We start from the raw sequence: 20,424 nt of genomic DNA, 5'->3' as shown, positions 1-20,424 counted from the left end.
TCCCAGCTACTAGAGAAGTGGTACTAGTACAACAGCAGTCCAACGATGATCACAGCCAAAGCAAAAGATCTTATCTTACAACCAAAATAAACACAAAACACCTGGGGTGTGATTCAAGTAACACCAAGTTTGACTACCAAGTGCCAGGTACAGATTTTAAGCCCAAAGAGATCCAAATCTTGGACCTGTCATGTTGGAAAATATATAATAAGCTGCCATTTTAGAAGAAGGAGGAAGAATGGCATAGAAGAGAGGCCAAAAAGAATGTGAAGAATCAAGACTTTCTCAATTTTCCTACTCGAGCTAGGAATAATCATCTTTCGTCCCATCACACTTCTACAAAGGTATGCAAAATTCAAGTCTCCATAAAATTCCCAAAGCACAGGAGCTGGGAGTTTTAGAGCAGCTGGAAAACTGGACACATGGAGGCCTGAAGATGAACAAGCAGTCATCATGTACCAAGATGCTTAATTAATCACTCTAACTTCATAAGGCCATGAGCTCCTATGCTGGGGAGCCCTTCGAGACCTCACCCTCACCGCAGTGTATCACTTGATGCACTTGTTTATCTGCACCCTGGAGAATATACTTTATTAATAAACCAAAACATAGCAATTGTTTCCCAGATTTCAGCAAGCCACTCTAACGAATAATGGCAAGATGTGATCATGGAAACCTTAAGTTGTAAGTGTTAGTTCAGAACAAGCAGGGGCATGGAGTGCTGGCTGACAAGGAAGTAGGAGCACCGTTGTGAATGGAGCTATTCACCTTAACCTGTGAGGCCCGGATTCTCTCCTTGTCTAAACAGGGTTAGAATGGACCTGACTTGAAGGGACACCAGCTGATGAACCTCTAATCGGCTATCCTGGGATAAAAGCCTCACACATTTGGGATCACACAGTATTTGTTTCCCCACATCCTCAACAGCATCTATCAACAAAGAGAGACACAACTATTTTCTTAGCATAGGAATTCTTCACCTAAGCTTCAAGGAGAAGGTTCATACACAGGCTAAAGATGAAATGTTAACAAATCAGAGGCCCATAGGGTCTCTTCCTTCTGGAAGGCCTGTTAAGCAATCATCTGATTATCAAATCAGTAATACCTTAAAAGAGATTATGAAATATAGCAGGAGTTGCAAACATTCCTTGGCCTTTTGGCTCCTTTGATTAAAACATGGTGAAACTTTACAGTCACTCTGTGCTTCAGTATAGCAGAGAATGGTGCCACCACCATTTAGTTACTCCACAAATTTGTAAGCCTGGCACTATTGGTAGGTGGCAGGGTGATATATGTATATGTGTGCATGCATGTGTACATGCTTACAGGCTTCCATCTACAGTTCCTGACTCCTGGCTAAGCCCTCTCAAAGGCAGATCACAGAAACTAGAATCTCAATTTCAGTGCAAGGATAACCACACAAAGGACTAATTCATCAACCAAGATGTTCACCACAACACACATGGACCACGGCTAGCAGTGGAAGTGATGTTCCATGCTGAGCTAACATTAATGAAGGACTGGAGACCTATTCCCTCCTTTGTCCTACATATACGTCATGACATACTAGAGCCTCTAGCATTCCTACCTGTCTTCTGGCCAGTGGCATGGATTTGTGAAAAGATGGGAACAAATGTCTGAGGGCTGAACCAAAACAGGTCTCCAGCAATCCCTGCATAGTGAATGGTGACTTAGTCCCCCTCCCCCAATGGTTCCAGCCTTTTCATCCATAGCTGGCAGGAGCACAAATAACCTTTTAAACAAGTTTACAACCGAGAGAAGGATCTGGAGACTCCAACTGTCGATACCACTTGCTTTCCCATTTCTTAAAAAGGTAACAAGAAAGTCACACAGGACGCACACAAATGTCACCTTCAGAAAGCAGGGTTTCAGAAACAGACCATGAAAAGGAAACGAGCCACACTCCTCACCAACCACAGCTGAGTGCATCTACAACCTCTCTCTGATCCTCTCTTTAGAACTAAGATGAGCAACAAGATGGCCATCTACACAGTGGGACTGCACAGAGATTTGAGGTTCTGAAGAGACGAGAGCAGGTTCTGCCCAACTCTGACTTGCAGAATGACTGGAGGGAAGGCCCTGGCATGATTCACCGGAGCACCCACACACAGCACAGTTATATAGGATTCTCTCACCTCCACGGGAAACCTCCTGCCGTTGACACTGTGTTCCGAGCCCGCAGAGCCATTGCTGTGGCCCCAGTGGAATTCCACCTTCTCAGCTTTGAATCTGCCAGGCAGGCCAGCGCCACTGATGAAATAGTCATCTTTCAGAAGGATGGCAACTGTGCAAAAGGGAAAGAAGAGAGAAATCAGTGAGCTCCAAACCCAGGCTAAGGATGTCTCCTGTTGCTTGTAATGAAGTTTGCAATTACCATGATGCCTATTACTTCCTCACATAACAACAAGTCAAATCCATTGGTTTGACTAAACTAGGACATTTCAGCTACAGATCCAAGAGAGCTGGGATTACCAGTTGGATCTAAACGGTGACAATTCCCAGGGAAATAGCTCAGAATTTCTAATTCTGTTTAACAGATGGGGAAAACTGGAGATGATGACAGAAGTTGCCTGGTTTCACTGTCTACAAAATTTCAATGACAAAATGATCTGGAGCCTGAGAAGTTTCTTTTGAAGCACATTCCTGGGGCATTTGCAAGATTCAAGGTCTAGAATGGAATAGGAGACATTCAACATAAACCAGACTTGAGAGGCATAGTCCTTCCATTAGAATACTGAAGGCATTAGGGGGAAATAAGGTTGCAGTTCTACTACTGAAGATACTGTACCTGCAAGATAGTCAAGATTTGGGATTATAGTCTTTAAATATGATAACCATACTCAAGAAGAAAGTACACTGTGAAATCTCATCATGAGGTCACTGAACTATTGCCAGATAATTCAATTTCTTCTACTGCTTCTTTTAACTCCAAGCAGAAGAATGCTTTCATTCAGCTCAGGAGAAAGAAGCATGCACAAGACAGAACCTAAACCAATCCCAACCTCAAATTTCAAAAACATACAGCTTCCTTGTATGGGAAAGAAATTGGATTTGTGCTGACAGAATATACTTCTTTTTTACAAAAGGAATGTAATACGTAAACACGTACAAACAGCGTCTGTTTTGTAAGTGACATGTTCTCTTTATTCCTCTCCCAAAGTGGATTCATTCATTCACTCAACAAATTCTTAGTAGCTGCAGAAGTAGTGTAACATATCAACCAACCCTCTGAATGGCTGTGACCAAAGGTAAGCTGATATAAGCCATGGGACAGAAGGGCTCCCTGGATCTTGTCTCTTCATCCCAAAGAGTTCCCACTTAAGAGCCTTAGAGAGAAAGTTGGCATAAAAATTAGGTCTCCATAAAAGATAAGGATAGACTAATGACCCATTTCTAAAACAGGGCAATTAGTTTCAGTACTTCGCAATATAAAAAAAGCATTAGAGGCAAGTAAAGAAATCCGGCTAATATAAATCCCTTTTTAGTGCATTCAAACGGCACTTTTTCCTCCAACTTCTGAAAAATATACAGTGAATGTTCAATTAGGGGGACAAGGAATTAAAGGCTAAAAATGAAGTAAAAGCAAGTGTGTCTTGTGCCAATTAAACATACCCTGGCACTATTCCAACTTCACTGTTTGGGGCATGCTTTAAAATGGAGGTTGTCACATTTTTCCCTTAAAGTGCCATTGGATAAGTACTTTAGGCTATGCAGAATACTTTGGTTCTACCTTTGTAGCACAAAAACAGCTAAAGACAATATATAGATGAATGTGCAAGGCAATATTCTAATAAAACTATACTGAAGCACACAAAACTCTGAGTTTGATGTCATTTTATCATATCACAGAGTAGTCTTCTTTTCAGTAGTTGAGCCTAATCTTGGTGAAAAAGCTCAGAGGCAGCACCCAGGCCCTCAGTCTAAGCCCCAGAACGTCACAAAAAACAAATAAATAAAATTTAAAATATATAATAGTTATGCATACATAGTAAGATAAACAAAACAGTATATGATAAAATACCAAGGCCTTATTAGCTCAATACTGCCTGTTGATTATTCTGAACCTGCTATATAATACATAAATTCTATATACAAAATTTTGCCTCCAAAAGACAGAGGCAAAGATTTTGAGTTCATCTGTTACAATACACCAAGGGATGCAGCAGCATCCTATAAATATTTGATTTTTACCTAAATCATTTATGTCTCTGTCAGGGGTCATTTTACTTGTTTTATATGAATTATTAAAGGCATAATTAGGGAACTGTACAATGTGAAACATTAATCTCATTTTTCATTTTATGGAATTTCTCATCACACACAGACACACACAGAGACACACTCAAACACCCAAACTACATCTACTCATACACTTTCCAAAAAATTGCCTTTTTTTCCTGATTACATAGAAATCTGGGAGAAGAACTACCCCTGCTCTCCTGTAAGGATTTCTTAATGAACACTGATCACAGTACTGGCTTGACTCACCCGCAAGCCAAGTCAGTTACTACTAGACACTGTGTCTTAGGAGTGTGCACTCATCTCCATTACCTAGTGACAGCAATATGCCCTCAGCTTCCCGCTGGTTCACCTGAGGATGAAGATAATAATGCCAAGCAAGGTTGTTCTGTCACCTAAGGAAAACCACATTCCAAAATCCTGAGCCCAGTGTTAGGATGGCAGACAGCACAGCCCAAAGGCACCTATTGCCAGTTACTTCTAGAATCCAGGGTAGAGTTCCTGTACAGCACAGAAGGCTGGGACTCTCATTCCAATTGGAGCTCAATTCTAAAGCAATACTGTCTTCAAAGAAACTCAGAAGTGGCATGAAGTAGGGACAAAACACAGGGCAGGCAGGGCTCAAAACTTTTCTAGGAGATCTCCAAAGTAGAGTTTTCACTTCATTAAAACACACAGTGAAGGGAAAAGGAGAGGGCTAGAGAGAGCGAAATGGAAAAAAGGACAGGGAGAAAGGGGGAAAAGAAAAGAGAGTTATAGGGCTGGGGATATGGCCTAGTGGCAAGAGAGTTTGCCTTGTATACATGAGGCCCTGGGTTCAATTCCCCAGCACCACATATACAGAAAATGGCCAGAAGTGGCGCTGTGGCTCAACTGGCAGAGTGCTAGCCTTGAGCAAAAAGAAGCCAGGGACAGTGCTCAGGCCCTGAGTCCAAGGCCCACGACTGGCCAAAAAAAAAAAAAAAAAGAAAAAGAAAAGAGCGTTATAGCCCTTTGTAGATTGTTTCTGTCCTTCAGAACATATCAAGGAAAAGAAAACCTCACTTTTGTGATCATGTAAACCTCCCCATTTTCAGGACACTCAATTCATTTTCCAATTTCCCTTCAAGAATTATATTTTACAAACAAAAGTTAACTGTGATGTATTTTCATCCACTATGTTTCTCGTTCATAGTAAGTCCGTTGGTGACCACCAGCACAGGTGTCTCCACTTACAGTGTTGAGAAAAAGCTTTCTTTAAGTTGTACATTGGTGGCTCACACCTAAAATCCTAGCTACTTAGGAGGCTGTTATCAGATGACTGTGGTTCAAACCCAGTCTGGGCAGACAAATTCAAGACAACTCATATCTTCAATTAACTAGAAAAAAAAAAAAAAAGCAAATGGTTGTGAGGCTCAAGTGGGAGATTGCCAGCCTTGGGTGAAAAAGCTCAGGGAAGGCAAGATCTCCCCTCTCTCTCCAAAAAAAGGTTTTCTTTGAAAATCAATTCATTCAATTGAACTAAAATTAAGCAAATAATACGAGAAGAATAAATAAAAATGGAATCTGTAAGAATGGCAGGAATAACTGGGTATGGATAAAGCAAATAGGTAGGAAGTGTGACAAGCAAATAGTTCAGCATTGGGAAGGTGTTATAGAATGAAACATCTATGATTCCTCCCCTTAATTCATAATAAACTGAAATCCTACTCCCTTATGAAACCATATTAGGAAGTGAGGCCTTTGGGAAAGAATCAGGGTGGAATCTTCATAGATAAGAATAAAGCCCTTAAAAGGGAAGAGCCTGAAGTGGAGCTGTGGCTCACGTGGTAGAGTCTAGACTTGAGCAATAAAGTTCAAGGACAGTGCTCACGCCCTGAGTTCAAGCCCCAAGACTACATCTCCTACCACCCAAAAAAGAAAAGAAAAAAAGAAAGAAAAAAGAAAAGAGGAGGTATGAGAGATAGCCCTTATCAGACATGAGCCACTGGCACCTTAATCTTAGACACACCATGTCTAGATAAATATCTGTGAGAAATATCTGTGATGCATGCACACAACGCAGTGTGTGTTTTATTAGAGCAGCCTGGTCTAACTAAGCAGATGGAACAAGAGAGAAAGGGGGAAATATAACTACAAATGAACTTTCTAGAACCTGCCAGTCTGACAGATTGATTGTGGACATGGACGGTGATGAAGGCAAAGCAGAATGGTAAAAAAAAAAAAAAAGAAGAAGAAGACCTTTAGCACCAAGTGAACACCCAATTCCAGATAAGAGGAGGTCAGGATGGAGCAAGGTCTTGTGGGAGCCAGTAGTAAGAGGAGTGACCAGGGGAAATAATGACCAGAGGGGAAACAGTAAGGAAGAAATAGCTTGTGCAAAGGTCTGCTAGACAGGGAAACCAGTACCCAGAGAGCAGTGTGTGACAAGAGGCTGAAACATAAGGCAGGGAAAGGAGCCACCTGTCTTCGTTCAAAGACAAAGGGTCAGTCCTTGAGTCCTTGATATGACCGACAGACAGAAGGAATAAGAGAGAGAGGCAGGCAGCATCACATTAAGGAACTAAGTTTAATTTTCTGGGTATTCTACAGAAAAGGCCCAAGAGAAAAGGAGCAGCCAAAGTTAAGAGTTTCCTGCAGTTATTCATAGAAGACAGTCTGGGATTATTGTGTTCAGACAAGGAAAACCTGGGAGAGATGATATAGGGTGGGGTTATCGGGGCTCTAACATAGCTGAGAATGGTGCAAGGGATGTATTTGTCAACACTTTAGCTGAGCCAGATCTGGCACATTGTGGAGTTTAGCAGAGGATTCTGTACCACAGGAAAGAAGGGGGATTTAAAAATGACCCTGAAACCCAGGGCATTGTGTAATTAGGATTCTGTCCTAGTAGAAAGAAGTGTGCGAACACAGGGCCTTATGTTAAGGATAAGAGAAGGAAATGGAGCTAAGCAGACCAAAAGAGAGCTTGGAGTGTTTCTGGCAAAAGACAGAAGCACAGAAATGGCTCCTCATTAAATTCCAGAAGTCAGGTGAACCATGTTCAAACTAAGAGGAAAGAATCTAAGAATCTGGACCGCTGGAATAGGATAACGACAAGGCAAACAGCCAGAGCAGAAACAGCATTTCCTAGAAGAATAATGGATTTTTAGAAATATATATATATCTCTTAAAATTTCTCTTTTAAACAACTTTGATCTAAATGAAAGGGCCCCCAGGGTATTCCAGGTATGTGGCTGAGTGTGTAGAATGTAAATGAGGTGAATACCCAGATGTTTCCAACATCTGTCTACTTGACAAGAGTTTTGCTATTAATCACAAGGCCTGACAGCCTCTTTGTAGATAAAATGACCAATTCTTTAGTGACATAAACAAAACTTAGAAGGTAATAAGTGTCAGCCAAGAACTAGGAGTCTATACTACATGTTCCACCTTTTTATCTATTAAAGATCACTGAACATTGAGGGTGTGAAGGCACAGCAGTAAAAATAAAGGTGATGATTTAGTATCAAGCAAGATGAAATGCACAAGAAAGGAGATTTGGGAACCATTTTTCTGTTTCATTTGTCCACAGGGGCCTCCCTATTCAAAGCCATTACAGGTAAAATATATTTTACTTAATTGAGAACAAACAAAGCTAACTGCTGTCAACACCAAAGTCTCCCCTCCATGAACGAAAGAAGTAGTAACATTTCTCCCCTGGATGGTACTGAATATCAAACTCAGGTCACCTCATCTATATGCTTGTAGTTTATTTTTCAGATACATTCTAGCAGTAACACTACTGCTTAAACTGATTTCAGACAGAAATCCTCCTACCGTCACCTTTCAAGTAGCCAAAACAGGCACGCACCATCATAACCATCGTAATAAAATGATTTCACATACTAGCTAGGGAGGAAAAGGAGGCCAAGTGAGTTCATAGGCTAAGACATAGAGACTTATCATAAAGTAGGGTGCCAAAGTCAAGAAGGAGAAACCAGAGGAGAAAATAAAAGTACAAATTGTTGAAAGATCACAAGGAAAGACTTCTAAACCACAAAAATACACACATACCGATGTTCCTTTCCAGTCAGTACTATAAAAGGCTCTTGACTGAACAGCACACTGACGTGAACAGACCCCACTGTGAAAGTACATCCAGCCCTGGGGGATTTGGAAAGGAATTCAAGCAGAAGAAGATCACAGGCACAAAAGTTCAAGGTCAGCCCAGGCATAAAAGTTTGCAAGACTCCATCTCAACCAATGGCTGTGCATGGTAGCTCATGCCTGTCATCCCCAGAGACAAGGAAAAGTACAGGGAGAAGAATTGTGGTTCAGGCCAGCCAGGATATAAAAGGAGACTCTTACCTTGGAAATAACTAACGTAAAAAGCAGGTAGAAGTGTGTGGATCAAGTGGTCAAGCACCTCCTTACCAAGCAAAGAGCTTAGAGGTTAATCCTCAGGAGAGGGAGAATGGGAAGAAGGGGGAGAGAAGGAGAGTGGGAGGGAGGAGTGAGAAGAAAGAAAGGCAGGCAAGCAGGAGGGAGGGGAGAGAAGGAAGGCAGGAAAAGGCAAATTAAACCATGGGGTGTATGTCATGTGGATTTGGTTTCTTTCTAATAAATTTTCAGGCATAGCATAATGGCTCAAACCTGTAATCTCTGCAAAGTGGGGAGTGAAGATTAGTAGGATCACAATTTAAGACTAATCAGGGCAAAAAGCTGATTCACATCCCTCCCCACCCCTCCCACCCCCCAGCATCTCTCTCTAAACAAGCTAGGCATGATGGCTCATGGCTGGAAATGCAGATACCAGAGAGGTATAGATAGTAGGATCTTGGTCTAGTTTGGTACCTGCCCCCCTCCAAAAAAACAAAAAACAAAACAAAACCCCCAAATAAGACTCCATCTGAAAAATCACTACAACAAAAGAAGCTGGGGATGTGGCTCAAGCAGCAGAGCACTGGACTTGAAAGCTTTGCCTCACCAAGAGTGAGGCTTTCATTTCATATCCCTGTACTGTCAATAAGTACGTAAATAACAATAAACTGAATTTTGCTAATAATCATAGATTTGCATGTCATTTATGAAACAATGCAGACATCCTTTGACCCCTTTCTCCTGTTATAAAACTCAAAAGAATATGTACACATTTAAAAAAAACAAACCTGAATTTCTCCAAGTAACCTACCTAAATGAATCATGAAGGAAGTTTGCATCTAGAAAATTATGGCAATTTTTTGTTTGTTTGTTTTTGCCAGTCCTGGGGATTCAGGGCTTGGGCACTGTCCTTGGCTTCTTTTTGCTCAAGGCTAGCACTCTACCACTTGAGCTACAGCGCCACTCTGGTTTTTTCTATATATGTGGTGCTGAGGAATCGAATCAAGGGCTTCATGTATACGAAGTGAGCGTTTTACCACCAGACCATATTCCCAACCCTAGAAAATTATGGCATTTTTAAGAAAACAAAACAAACAGGGGATTCTAGATCTATGGTGTTTTAAAAACAACATTACAAATTGAATTTCCACCCAAGTTTATAAAATATTGACCCTCTTTCAAAAGATCAAAATTCCATGGTGTTCTTTCAAATTGCTTATAAGTGGCTGTCACTTTTTAAAAACCCACCTAGAGAGTAACCTTAGGGGACCTATGAGAGACGGCCCCATCAAGTATTACACCAGGAATAACTCAGTCATAAGTACAGTTGAGAGAGGTAATGGGGATTGATTTCTGCTTCTCCAGATGCTGTGCTTCGGAACGGAGACAGAGGCATTTGAACCTGGCTGGCTGTGCTCTAAAACCAGGAGCTTGCACTCCCATCAGCCACAGGTTGTAGATCACTCTAGGAAGTCAGCGGAGTGACAGAGATTGATAATCAGCTTCCAGAAGGCCAAGGTCATGAATCAACTTACACCCAGTGAGCCCTCCAACATGTCTAAAGCCTTTCACTGGTGATAGCAAGCTGAAAGCTGTCACTGAAACGCGTTATCTTTGCAGAAGACTGACAAGCATTGCCAGTGAAGTAGAAAAACCCTATCAAGGCTTTCCCTCCAGGCAGACTTCCAGAAGGAAGCACTGAAGTGGCAAGGCTGGTCACACCTAGTGTGGCGGAGCACTCACTGTCCACGGCAATGCTCCCCGCACAGCTCTCCAAAAGGATTCCACCATTTGGCCTATGGCATTAAATTACTGACAAGACAATGGATTGTGACCAGGGCCACAAAATGAATACTGGGGGTTGGGGCGGGGTGGGAAGAGGGAGGAAAAAGGAATGACAAATAACACAAATAACATTGCTGATATCTAATCTGGTCAGAATAGCTTCTCCGCTGGGTAAATCAAGGTAACAGGAGAGGGAAGCCGGCTATGAAAGGCAGGGGAGCAATTCATGGAACACTAGGAGAAAGTGCTCAAGGCTAGCAAGCACAGCAGAGGGCAAAGGACAAGCTTGTACAAAGAAGTGTGGCTAGCTCAAAGCAATGACCAGGAGCAATCTCAGACTGATGCTGATCCAGACAAAGAAAAAGCATCCCCAGAAAGAAAATAAAAAGAACAAAACAGAAAAGAAAAGAAAGCAAGGAAAAGTCAGGAAGGGAGGGTGAGGAAAATGAGAAAAGGAGGAAGAGGAGGAAGAAAGAGAGAGAAGAGGAAAAGAACTAGTTTTAATGGAATACAGATAAGAAAATATCTACTATGCACCAGGCAGCAAGGATGTGAGACACAGCCTGGAGTTTATTGGCTTCCCATTAGCACTGATAAAAAGACATGCTATATATTCATAAATCCCCAAATGACAAATGAGGGTAAAGAAAGGATTAAACTTTTGGACAGGTATACAAAGGACAAGAGGGTTAATCTGCACTTTGATATAATAGGAAGTATAACCAAAGCCAATATCTCAAAGAAGCTAAGGATTTTAGTTCCGCCTATACACAGGGCATAGTGGTACATGACAGAACCCTAACCAAGCTTATTGACAAGCTACCACAAGGTTTATGTGGCTGAAAAGCTTTGGAAAGGTGCCAGGTACAATATAGGAACAGAATTTTTATCTTATTTGGTTTTTTGTTGTCAGTCTTGGGGCCTGAATTCAGAGCCTGAGTGCTGGCCTTGAGCTTCTTTGCTGAAGGCTAAGTGATTTACCACTTGAGCTAAAGCTCTGCTTTGAGCTTCTGAGTAGTTCACTGAATGTAACTGTCTCACAGACTTTCCTACCTGGGCTAGCTTTAGACTACAACTTTCAGATCTCAGCCTCCTGAGTAGCTAGGATTACAGGTGTAAGTCACAGGCCCTCAGCTTTCTTATGTATTTAATAAAAACTTAACATTTAAATAAAACCAGAAAGGATAGTAGCTACCATATTGCTAGATTCCATTCTCTGCACTTTAAATCGATGAACTCATTGAATCACTGAAACCTTACATGGCAAATACTATTTTATTATCTACATTTTAAATATTTCTCAAAAACGGGGCACAGAGTGGCTGAGTAATCGGCTCCAAGTCATACAGCTGCTTGGTCAAGACAAAAGGCTGAATGAAAGCAATGTGCTTTTTTTTTTTTTTTAAAGAGCAAGACAGGGAAAAGTGAACCATCTAAGGGATTCTAAAATATTTCACATTTATCCGTAAGTAAGAAATGAGTCGACCTGTTTTCCCTGTGTTTTTCATCCAGGTTTTGTTAGAAGATTCATTGTCAAAGCCATCAAGTTGCAGTTCCTGGTATTCTTCACCAACACGAGCATGATGATCCACAATGTCTATAGGAGACTGATGGCGGCCCCCACAGCTGACGCTAGACGTGACCCAGTGCTCAGGACCATATGCACCTGTTGACAGAAAAGAAAGCAACATTCAATCCTCAGTGCCAGGGTTGGAAGTGTATTTCCCAACATGTCCCTATTTCAAAGAGGTCAGCACAGTCCTATGGACCAAAGAAAAGGTGTATTTCTTCAAGTAGTTTTGCGTCTCGATTTGCAATCAAACCATTTGCTAACTTAACCTTTAATCAAATTCAGGAAGCTATGCAGAAGGGCTAAGAGGAGTTCACGGTTTCTGAAATGATATTCAAACAAGTTTCCAGAGTACTCATTCATAAGAAAGTAACTTCATTGATTTAGTATGTTTTATGTATTATCCTAAATACAACTTCTTCTTAGATCACATGAGTCTGTCTGTAAATAGGAAAAGGGGGGAAAAAACCCACATAAAATGGATGTGAAAGTCATGAAAAACTATACAGAAAAACAAGGCAGATTTTTGTCTGGATACTTTTGGAAGGCTTCTCGGTATGTCCAGAGTTTGAACTCATAAATGCAGAGGGGTTCACCTCTCCTTTCTCATCCCTCTCTTAACTAGAGATTAACTGCAGGTTGGTCTCAGGACTCAAACAAATAAAGATTTGGGGGGGGGGGTGTGTATATATAACACAGAGAAAAAGAAAGATATGCAACCATCAGATTTAATTCTGATGGGTCCTCATAAAAAGTCAGCACACACACATACAACAATTACATTTACTTCCCTGACCTTGGAAACACAAAACTACAGAGGAAATATCAGCTCTGTGGATAACGGATAACAACCAAGAAAAAGAACAATCTTTACAAAAAGATTTAGAGCCATGTTCTTTTGAGAATTAGAAACAGAGGAAAAACAAGCAGTGAAAAAAAAAAAAAACCCTCACACTTGTGTACTGGCAACCCCAGGGCACTGTTAAGTCATTTGTACGTGCCATAATACGGACTGGAAAAGGTAATATCATCATCGCCATTATTAGGAGGACTCCAGCTAAATTAGGAAATGTCAACCAACTTAGAAAATGTCAAGGGCTTTTACTTATGGTGTTTTAACTCTTGCTCAAATTCCTGAAGACTAAAACAAGTACTCTCAAAGGGTCGGAATGTGCTTCCATATATTTTTAGCCAAACTACTTTCATCTTCTGTATCTTTGAGGAAGCACAGGGAGAAGAAGCATAATGAATGGCTACAGTTGCTTACTTTAAACTGATTATCAGATGCCAAAAGAATCCACTGAGAAATTGAAGAGAGAGAGAGAGGGGCAGAGAGAAAGACACAGAGAAAGACAGAGACAAAAGAGAGACAAAGAAGGGAATGGATGAACCAGATTTTTGATTAACTAGAAATCAGTTCAATATCTGAAAACTAATACTTACGTATTATGTTTATCTGTGTTTGTGCCTTCTAGAAACCTACTAGTACCATATATAAGATCATGTGGAACAGAAATAAACTCAATTGATAAAATAATACAAAAACATGTATATAACATAAACACGTGCATGTATATAATACCAATACATATGACTCCAAAGAAATAATAATGGGAAGCCATCATTTTTCAACCCACAGATGGTACTAATAAAAATTACTCTGCAAAGTCAGAAAAAAGTACTTGGCATTCCTATTCCTTCTCTCAACCTTCTAGAGGTGGGTGAAACATAATTTAGCACTCTATAATAATATAATCAGGGTCCTTACTAGTGGGATTCATTTATTTGCTGGTAACAATCTGAAGATTTAAGCTAACTACATGCTTGCTTTCGCACTTCTACCCAATATATGTTTCAAGTGCAATTTTAATTGAAACTGATCTTCCACTTCAGATTTTAAATTAATTCTCCTTTGGAGTGCTTCATGCTCCAGACTCCCTTGCCTTGCAACCCGCCACCCAACCCCCCCATGTCATTAGTGGAGGAAATAGAACACTTTTCCCAAGCTTGCAGATATTGATTACCTATGCTCACATTGAAGCACCATTTCCATGCCACATTGTATAAATCTCCCTGGTGTTAAGACACTTTATAAAAGGACTCAGAATTATATCATTAATCATCTGCGGTCGCACCAAGTCTCCTAGTCTTGAGTGCTTTGTTTTTCAGAACTTTGCATAAACAGACCCAAGTGAAAAACCTAACACTAAATAAAGACTATGGGGAGCTTAAACCTAGCTGGGAGTGTAACAACCAAGAAACAACAAAACCCCCAAACAATCACCAAAAAGCTTCCTCACTGGGATATACCACTGTCCATCTAAAATAAGAAGGAGAAATCATTTACACTTTCATTTCCTCTTATTGATTCTGTCTTAGAAGGAGCAGGATATTTGCATTTTGGTAGCTTCCTGAATTGGGAACAGCTCACTAACTCTGAGATCACGCTCACATATAAGGGCACATTCATTCTCAAAAGGGGAGGGCAGAGGTAGAAACCACAGGGTAGCTGAGTCTGCCCAAAGTAATTTCCCATTCAACTGTTAAAAGTCTTACAGAGTCTGAAAAATGATTTCCGTTTATGCATAGAAACCTCTGGCTTGATCTCAGCCACCCTTTGTCACAAATGTACTATCCTGTCACTGGCTTCTCAGCTTCCTCCGGGAGTTATCATTGCAACTGCAATTTCTTGTTTCTCTCCTAAATATCTGTCTTTTCCACTGTTGTTTATCGCTAAAAGACTCTGGTTTATATCAACACCTAGCATAGGGTTCCCCACCAAACAAGCTCCCTAAAGTGTACTGAGGATAGAAATATGGAAAAAAAATCATATTATAATGGTACCATGCATGGAATGTTTGTCTGTTGTAATTGAATTTTAGTTTTATTCATCTGCTAACTCCTTTCTAAGTCTACCTGACTTGCTTCCTCTCTAGAGTCCCACTGCCAATTTCAGAAGTAAATACTTCTTTTCTTCATTACTTCATTCAATTAGTCTGAACTGTGACCAAGTAAGCTATGCTGTGAATATGTGATGGGCATGAACAATTCTGTGTGCAAATTCAGCAAGCTCACCAAGGGCCAGTGCAAATTTTTAAGCAGGGGTGCCATAGAACCGTTGCTTCTGATGCTCTTTATGACACACAACTATTTTCAAGCCTCTCCTTTATTTTCATATGTTTTACCAGACTTCTCCACTGAAAGCTATGATTTTTTTGCATTTAAATACTGACTCATATTTGCTTGGTACTAGACAGTGCTGAGAAATGGGAGCTATGGAGCTAGGCTGCTGGGGACAGGGTAGAAGGTGTTCCTGGGACAGTTTAAGTTGCTTGGGGCTGAGAGATGCTAATATCAAAGAGTGGTTATGTGGACTCCTGTTTGGTACATACACTTGTATGTTCTTGGGGAACCAAAATATACAACAGGCTTTCCAAAAAACTATACAATGGAGGAAACAGACATGGGGCTTGAGCAAGGTGGATGCAGGTATTTCGTGGTACTCAAGGAGTCAAAGACCCGTACCTTCTCTAAAACAGAAAGTACAGAGAGGGAACACTAAAGTGGCATGAATTCCTGAACGTCAGAGACATTGAATCTTTGGCATCTCATACAGGCTCCCTGCTTGTGTTAATACCAAATGTTAAAACAGCCTTTCTCCAAAGTGAGCTTTACCCTGTTTTCAGCTGGTTTTCACAGACTTGCTTGTCAAAAATTAAGAAGGGGAAGATCAAAACAGTAACTACATAGTGGAGATGTCTGGCAAAGCCTTTTTTGTCCAGTGAAGAGGTTAATGCCTTTAATAGGCAGTAATGGGCTGCAAATCACCTTGACTGGATATAGTAAGGACACATCCTCTCTGTGGTATTGCAAGCTTTCATGATCTCCAGTCAAATCATGAGCAATACATCACCCAAACCCAAACTGACACCAATCCCACAAAATATATAACCAAAGAAGACAAAGCTATGACAATCAACACAATGTGTTAATTATAATCTATAGTACATTTACACAGTATATATTAATATATGCACATTATAAGTACAATAATTATTAATATAATGTATAATATATAATTATATTATAAATACATTTAAAGTACATTAATATAATTATGTAATATATTACATATAATGTTTTAATTAACAAAACTGAGTGCCAGGACCAAAAATGAGAAATTCATAGGAAAATGTATGAGCTCTGAATAAAAGTTGGAGTTCAGCTGGTCATAACCATATACCAGTGTTGGGTGCTTAGATGGTGCTGACAAATAGCTCATTTTTTTCACCCCCAAATGAAGAAATATTTGCAAAACTGTGTACAACTGCAATAAAATCTAACATCAGTGGTGCAAATGTAATGTCCTGTTTCCATGAGAGTCACTTGGGGTCATGTCCATGACCACGAGAGGAGGGAGATGTGTACTGATTTATACTGTTGGGAGGCCAGATGGTTCTTGCAACCGTACTGTATTAAAGGAATTTGTACAAAGCAAAGCGGAAGGGGGTAAGGAAGGAACAGAGTTGGATAAGGAAAGTAGCCCAGGAAGCTTATATAGGTGATAGTTCATTATTTCAACTTACATTAAAAAAACTCATAATACATAAGGTTGGAGAAACTCCTTTAAAATTGCAGTTATGAAGTAACATCATTAGCTTAATTTATGGTCCATTTGTGTCTTAAAATAAGTCTCTCTTTTTCCTCCGTGTGCCATGAACAAGTCACTGTGTTTTTGTCATTTTGAGATGTTAACAAGTCAGGACACTAGCATGGGGAAGATACATTTCCCCAATATGAAGAATAAATCACACAAGTGGAAATTAATTCCAAGTGGCCCATTTAAGGAATACAGAATTCTCCACATGGAAATAGTGGCAAATACTGTAAATCCAGGCTCATGTCTGAGAGCCTATTTGATAGTCATTGTCTCTTTCTTAGATTTACTCCAAAAGTCTACAGGCATCAATCTTAAACTGGTAATACTTATTCTATTTCAACAAATTTAAATAAAAATCTGAGAATATTGATCCACCTCCACTCCTATCCATACTCAAAAACACCACTTAAAAGTTTCAATGAAAATAAATAGATATGGTCAGCCATAAGACCTTTCCACAATAATAAGCAGACACTTTCATATGTATATGTTGGTTGATCAATGATCTGAGAAAAACAATTGTACTTTTAAAGTGTATAAATCATATTTTTGTCTAAAAGCAAGGAATTTTAAACACTTCCCTGTGATTTGTATTCCATACAATACTTTCTTTAAATGTGTAAGAGGTATTTTGCTGGAAATAAGCATGCACCTTGAATTTATTTAACCACAATAGATCCAAATAATGGTTTCTGTTCACTAATGGAAAGCCATTAAAAATAATGAATTCTGTCTAAATCTAATTAAAAACAAAAATAATATACATGTTATATGCAATTTCTAGTCAAATATGCTTATCATGCCCCCCCTCAAGAACCTTTTATTAAAAGTATTATGTGAATCTCAGCACAGTGCTCTGCATATTCATATCTACTTTTCACCAACAGCAACAATCCAAAAATCTGTAGATTCATTTTGGCCTAGTATAATTAATGCCTTTTTTCCCAATCTAATTCACATCTGTATTCCATTTTCTAATTAAAAATTTTATGTGGGATTCAGCTTACGATTCCTTTGTATACCCACCAGTACCAGTGGCATAATTACTGTGTGTGTGTGTGTGTGCGTGGTATGTACACACACATAAACATATATGTATATATAAAATGGTGAAAGTGCTAAAAAGCACTCATATTGTTCTCCACTATATTTACTTAATTAATGTATAATTAGGAAGTTGATCAACTTTGTTAGCAGAAATACTCTAATTTTTAAGCTAGTTAAGAAAATGACAGTTACCTACCACATATAAGACATGTTTGTAAATTCTTGGTTTTGGATTTGGGGTATAAAAACTTTAATTGTCCATTTTCTAACAAAGTGGGTTCTAAGAGAATGCACAGTAAGTAACTGTAACACCAGAAGTAATGGCAGGCAGTGGTACCGAAGTGAGTTTTAATCTGCCCATTTTGTTTACTATCAAGTAGTATTTGCCTAATTTCCCAGGGTGGCAAGTTTCAGTCAAAATTTGATGTAAGACTATCAAACTTGATGACTGCCACATTCATCTCCTCTCCAGAATATAAGCAGGAAGAGAAAGGGGAAAGATGAAAAGATGCAAGATGAAAAGATGCGTCTGGACTGCACCCCTGACAAGACATTGCTAATGGATGTGTTGACTGATAGTCATACATCTTGTGAGTTACTTGAAGCTAGCATGAGAAGCAAAGCTCACACCTATCTTTCTTTTCTCTTTCTTAGCAGAGTCCTAAAAGTTGGGGTACCAGAATCTAATTCTAAAAGCACAATCCTATCTGCAAAGTGGGAGTATTACAAAAACATTGAAGACAGACATAAACTTACAGGCACTAAGAGTGGGTAAGGCCTCAGAATATTTGGCTGATTAGTGATATCTGCAAGGATATGTAATATGGGAGTAGCAAATATGCAGTATGAACCCAAATACGTTTCTCATATACCAGGGGACTCTGAAAGTTCTTCAAAGTCAAGTCCATTAAGATTCAAGTTTCCATATATCTGAGATGAAAAGCTCAATTTATTCCACATCCAAAACATTCAACAAATTCTTCAACCCCTAATTGGGATCACTCACTCATTCTAAATAGGACGATTTCAAAGCAGTCATCTGAGCTATTAATAAAGTCATCACAATTTTTAACATCCAACATAAACATCTTACATGCTTACACAAATGGATATGAGGCTCTTGACCATATGTTTTCAACTCTCAAGTGAAGAACATCTCAAGTATTCAATAGGAGTCATGTGACAAGGACATGTTTCCTTTTACAATCAAGACTGCCCACAGAGACATAACAGGCAAACAATCACCCACCAAAGAAAGAAGTCATACAACCCAGTGAAAAGAGTGCTAGGTGAGGAGGCTAATTACTTGAGGTCTAGTTTAAGAATAGCAACAAAACTTTGTCACATGTGAGCACCAAATGTCTCAGGGACCATATCATTACTTTCCCCAAGAAGACTAGATCCATTAGCAGTATCTGTCAAGAGTGCAAGGGGGCAGCAAGTAGTAATAGCCCAGTCAAATATTTGTTCTTTGTGCTGCTTTTGTTCTGAAACCTAAAGATGCACACAGCACTAATCATGTTTGATAAAGACTCAATTTCCTTGCTAGAAAATTTCAGGATTACAGCAGTTGAACTCCAAAGCTCCTGAGAACTCCAAATTCTGTAAGAGTACTTCCAGTCATACCTGAAATAACTAAACTGGCCCAAGATATTTGTTTGTAGTCCCTAGCCCATTCCCAAAACCCAGGAGACTCTTCAAAAGTAACCACAGGGGTGGTATATAGTTCAGTAGTATATAGCATATAGGAAATGATCCATAAACCTAATCATCTGAACTTTCCTCTAAGAACCAGATATAAACCCCTAAAACTTGGGTGATAGGAACCTAATCAAGCTTCAGAAATGGTGTCCAATTGGAATTTGGCAATTACTAAAACCCTGTACTTTCTGGACAAGAGACTGAGTTCACGCAAGTGTGTGGCCTAAACCATTTTCAACCTGGGATTCCTCTGCTTAGAGGGACTATCTTAGGACTGATGACTAAGGAAAGACCACACACCTGGTCCAGGGCTCAGTGAGCAAACTTCTTCTTCCCAGGAATAGTACTGAAGAAGGAAGGAAGGAGACTGATATGCAAGCAGGGCAGAATCCCTCTGGGGGCAAAGCCACACTTGCAAAGGCAGAAACTAAAGGAAGGAAAAAGAATTCCAGAAGGGACCTGATCAAAATTAAATTTTAGTCCTAGACTTTTCTATTTGAAATGCACTTTGTATTTATACCTACTTGAGTAGGCTTTCTGCGATTTGTAACTAAAAATGTAAGCCATAAGCTGGATGCTGCTATAAGAAGACCAATGGTCAAAGTATTCAGTGCATTCTACATTCATCACGAAGACAAATATGTCAAATTATAAAGATAAAAATCAGGACTGCATGCTGGACGGAATATATAAGGATATTATCTCCTGGCTTGCCTATTTCTCCAACTTCTCCTCTCTACTCTCTTTCCCTAGAAGAGGATAAACTTAGGTAAGGGCTTAAAGATCTCATTTAGACAAAGGAAGAGGAAACAAGCTCGCAGGTCCCTTGCTGCACATTTTTGCTCTTCTCACACAGAGGTCATAGGATAAGAATCCATGAGCAACTTAATGGGAACAGTTGCTTCTCCCTCATGCCTTCCATTGCAGAGACTGACCACAGCTCAAGTCATCCAGGGGGAATATTGGCTGGGGTGACCGTAAATTATTCCGAAAGGTCATGTCTGCATCTTAGCGAACAAATCACAATCAATGGGGAAGGTCTGCTTTAAAAGTGTCTGGG

The 20,424-nt window shown here is 39.8% G+C and overlaps 1 protein-coding gene across 3 annotated transcripts in view; it reads right to left on the bottom strand.

The window, feature by feature from the left end:
* Ptprg (protein tyrosine phosphatase receptor type G) overlaps positions 1-20,424 on the bottom strand; it is a 670,876-nt gene that overhangs the window by 278,863 nt on the left and 371,589 nt on the right. For all 3 annotated transcript variants that reach the window (XM_048356066.1, XM_048356067.1, XM_048356068.1), the window contains exons 3-4: positions 11,873-12,052; positions 2,157-2,305 (exon numbers count right to left, since the gene is read on the bottom strand). In XM_048356066.1, the coding sequence (XP_048212023.1) occupies positions 2,157-2,305; positions 11,873-12,052 (329 nt within the window). The remainder of the gene's footprint in view (positions 1-2,156; positions 2,306-11,872; positions 12,053-20,424) is intronic.

Source organism: Perognathus longimembris, chromosome 10 (assembly GCF_023159225.1).
Source record: "Perognathus longimembris pacificus isolate PPM17 chromosome 10, ASM2315922v1, whole genome shotgun sequence".
Taxonomy (NCBI): domain Eukaryota; kingdom Metazoa; phylum Chordata; class Mammalia; order Rodentia; family Heteromyidae; genus Perognathus; species Perognathus longimembris.
Note: the sequence above shows the minus strand (reverse complement) of the source record. Positions and strands in the feature narration are given on the sequence as shown.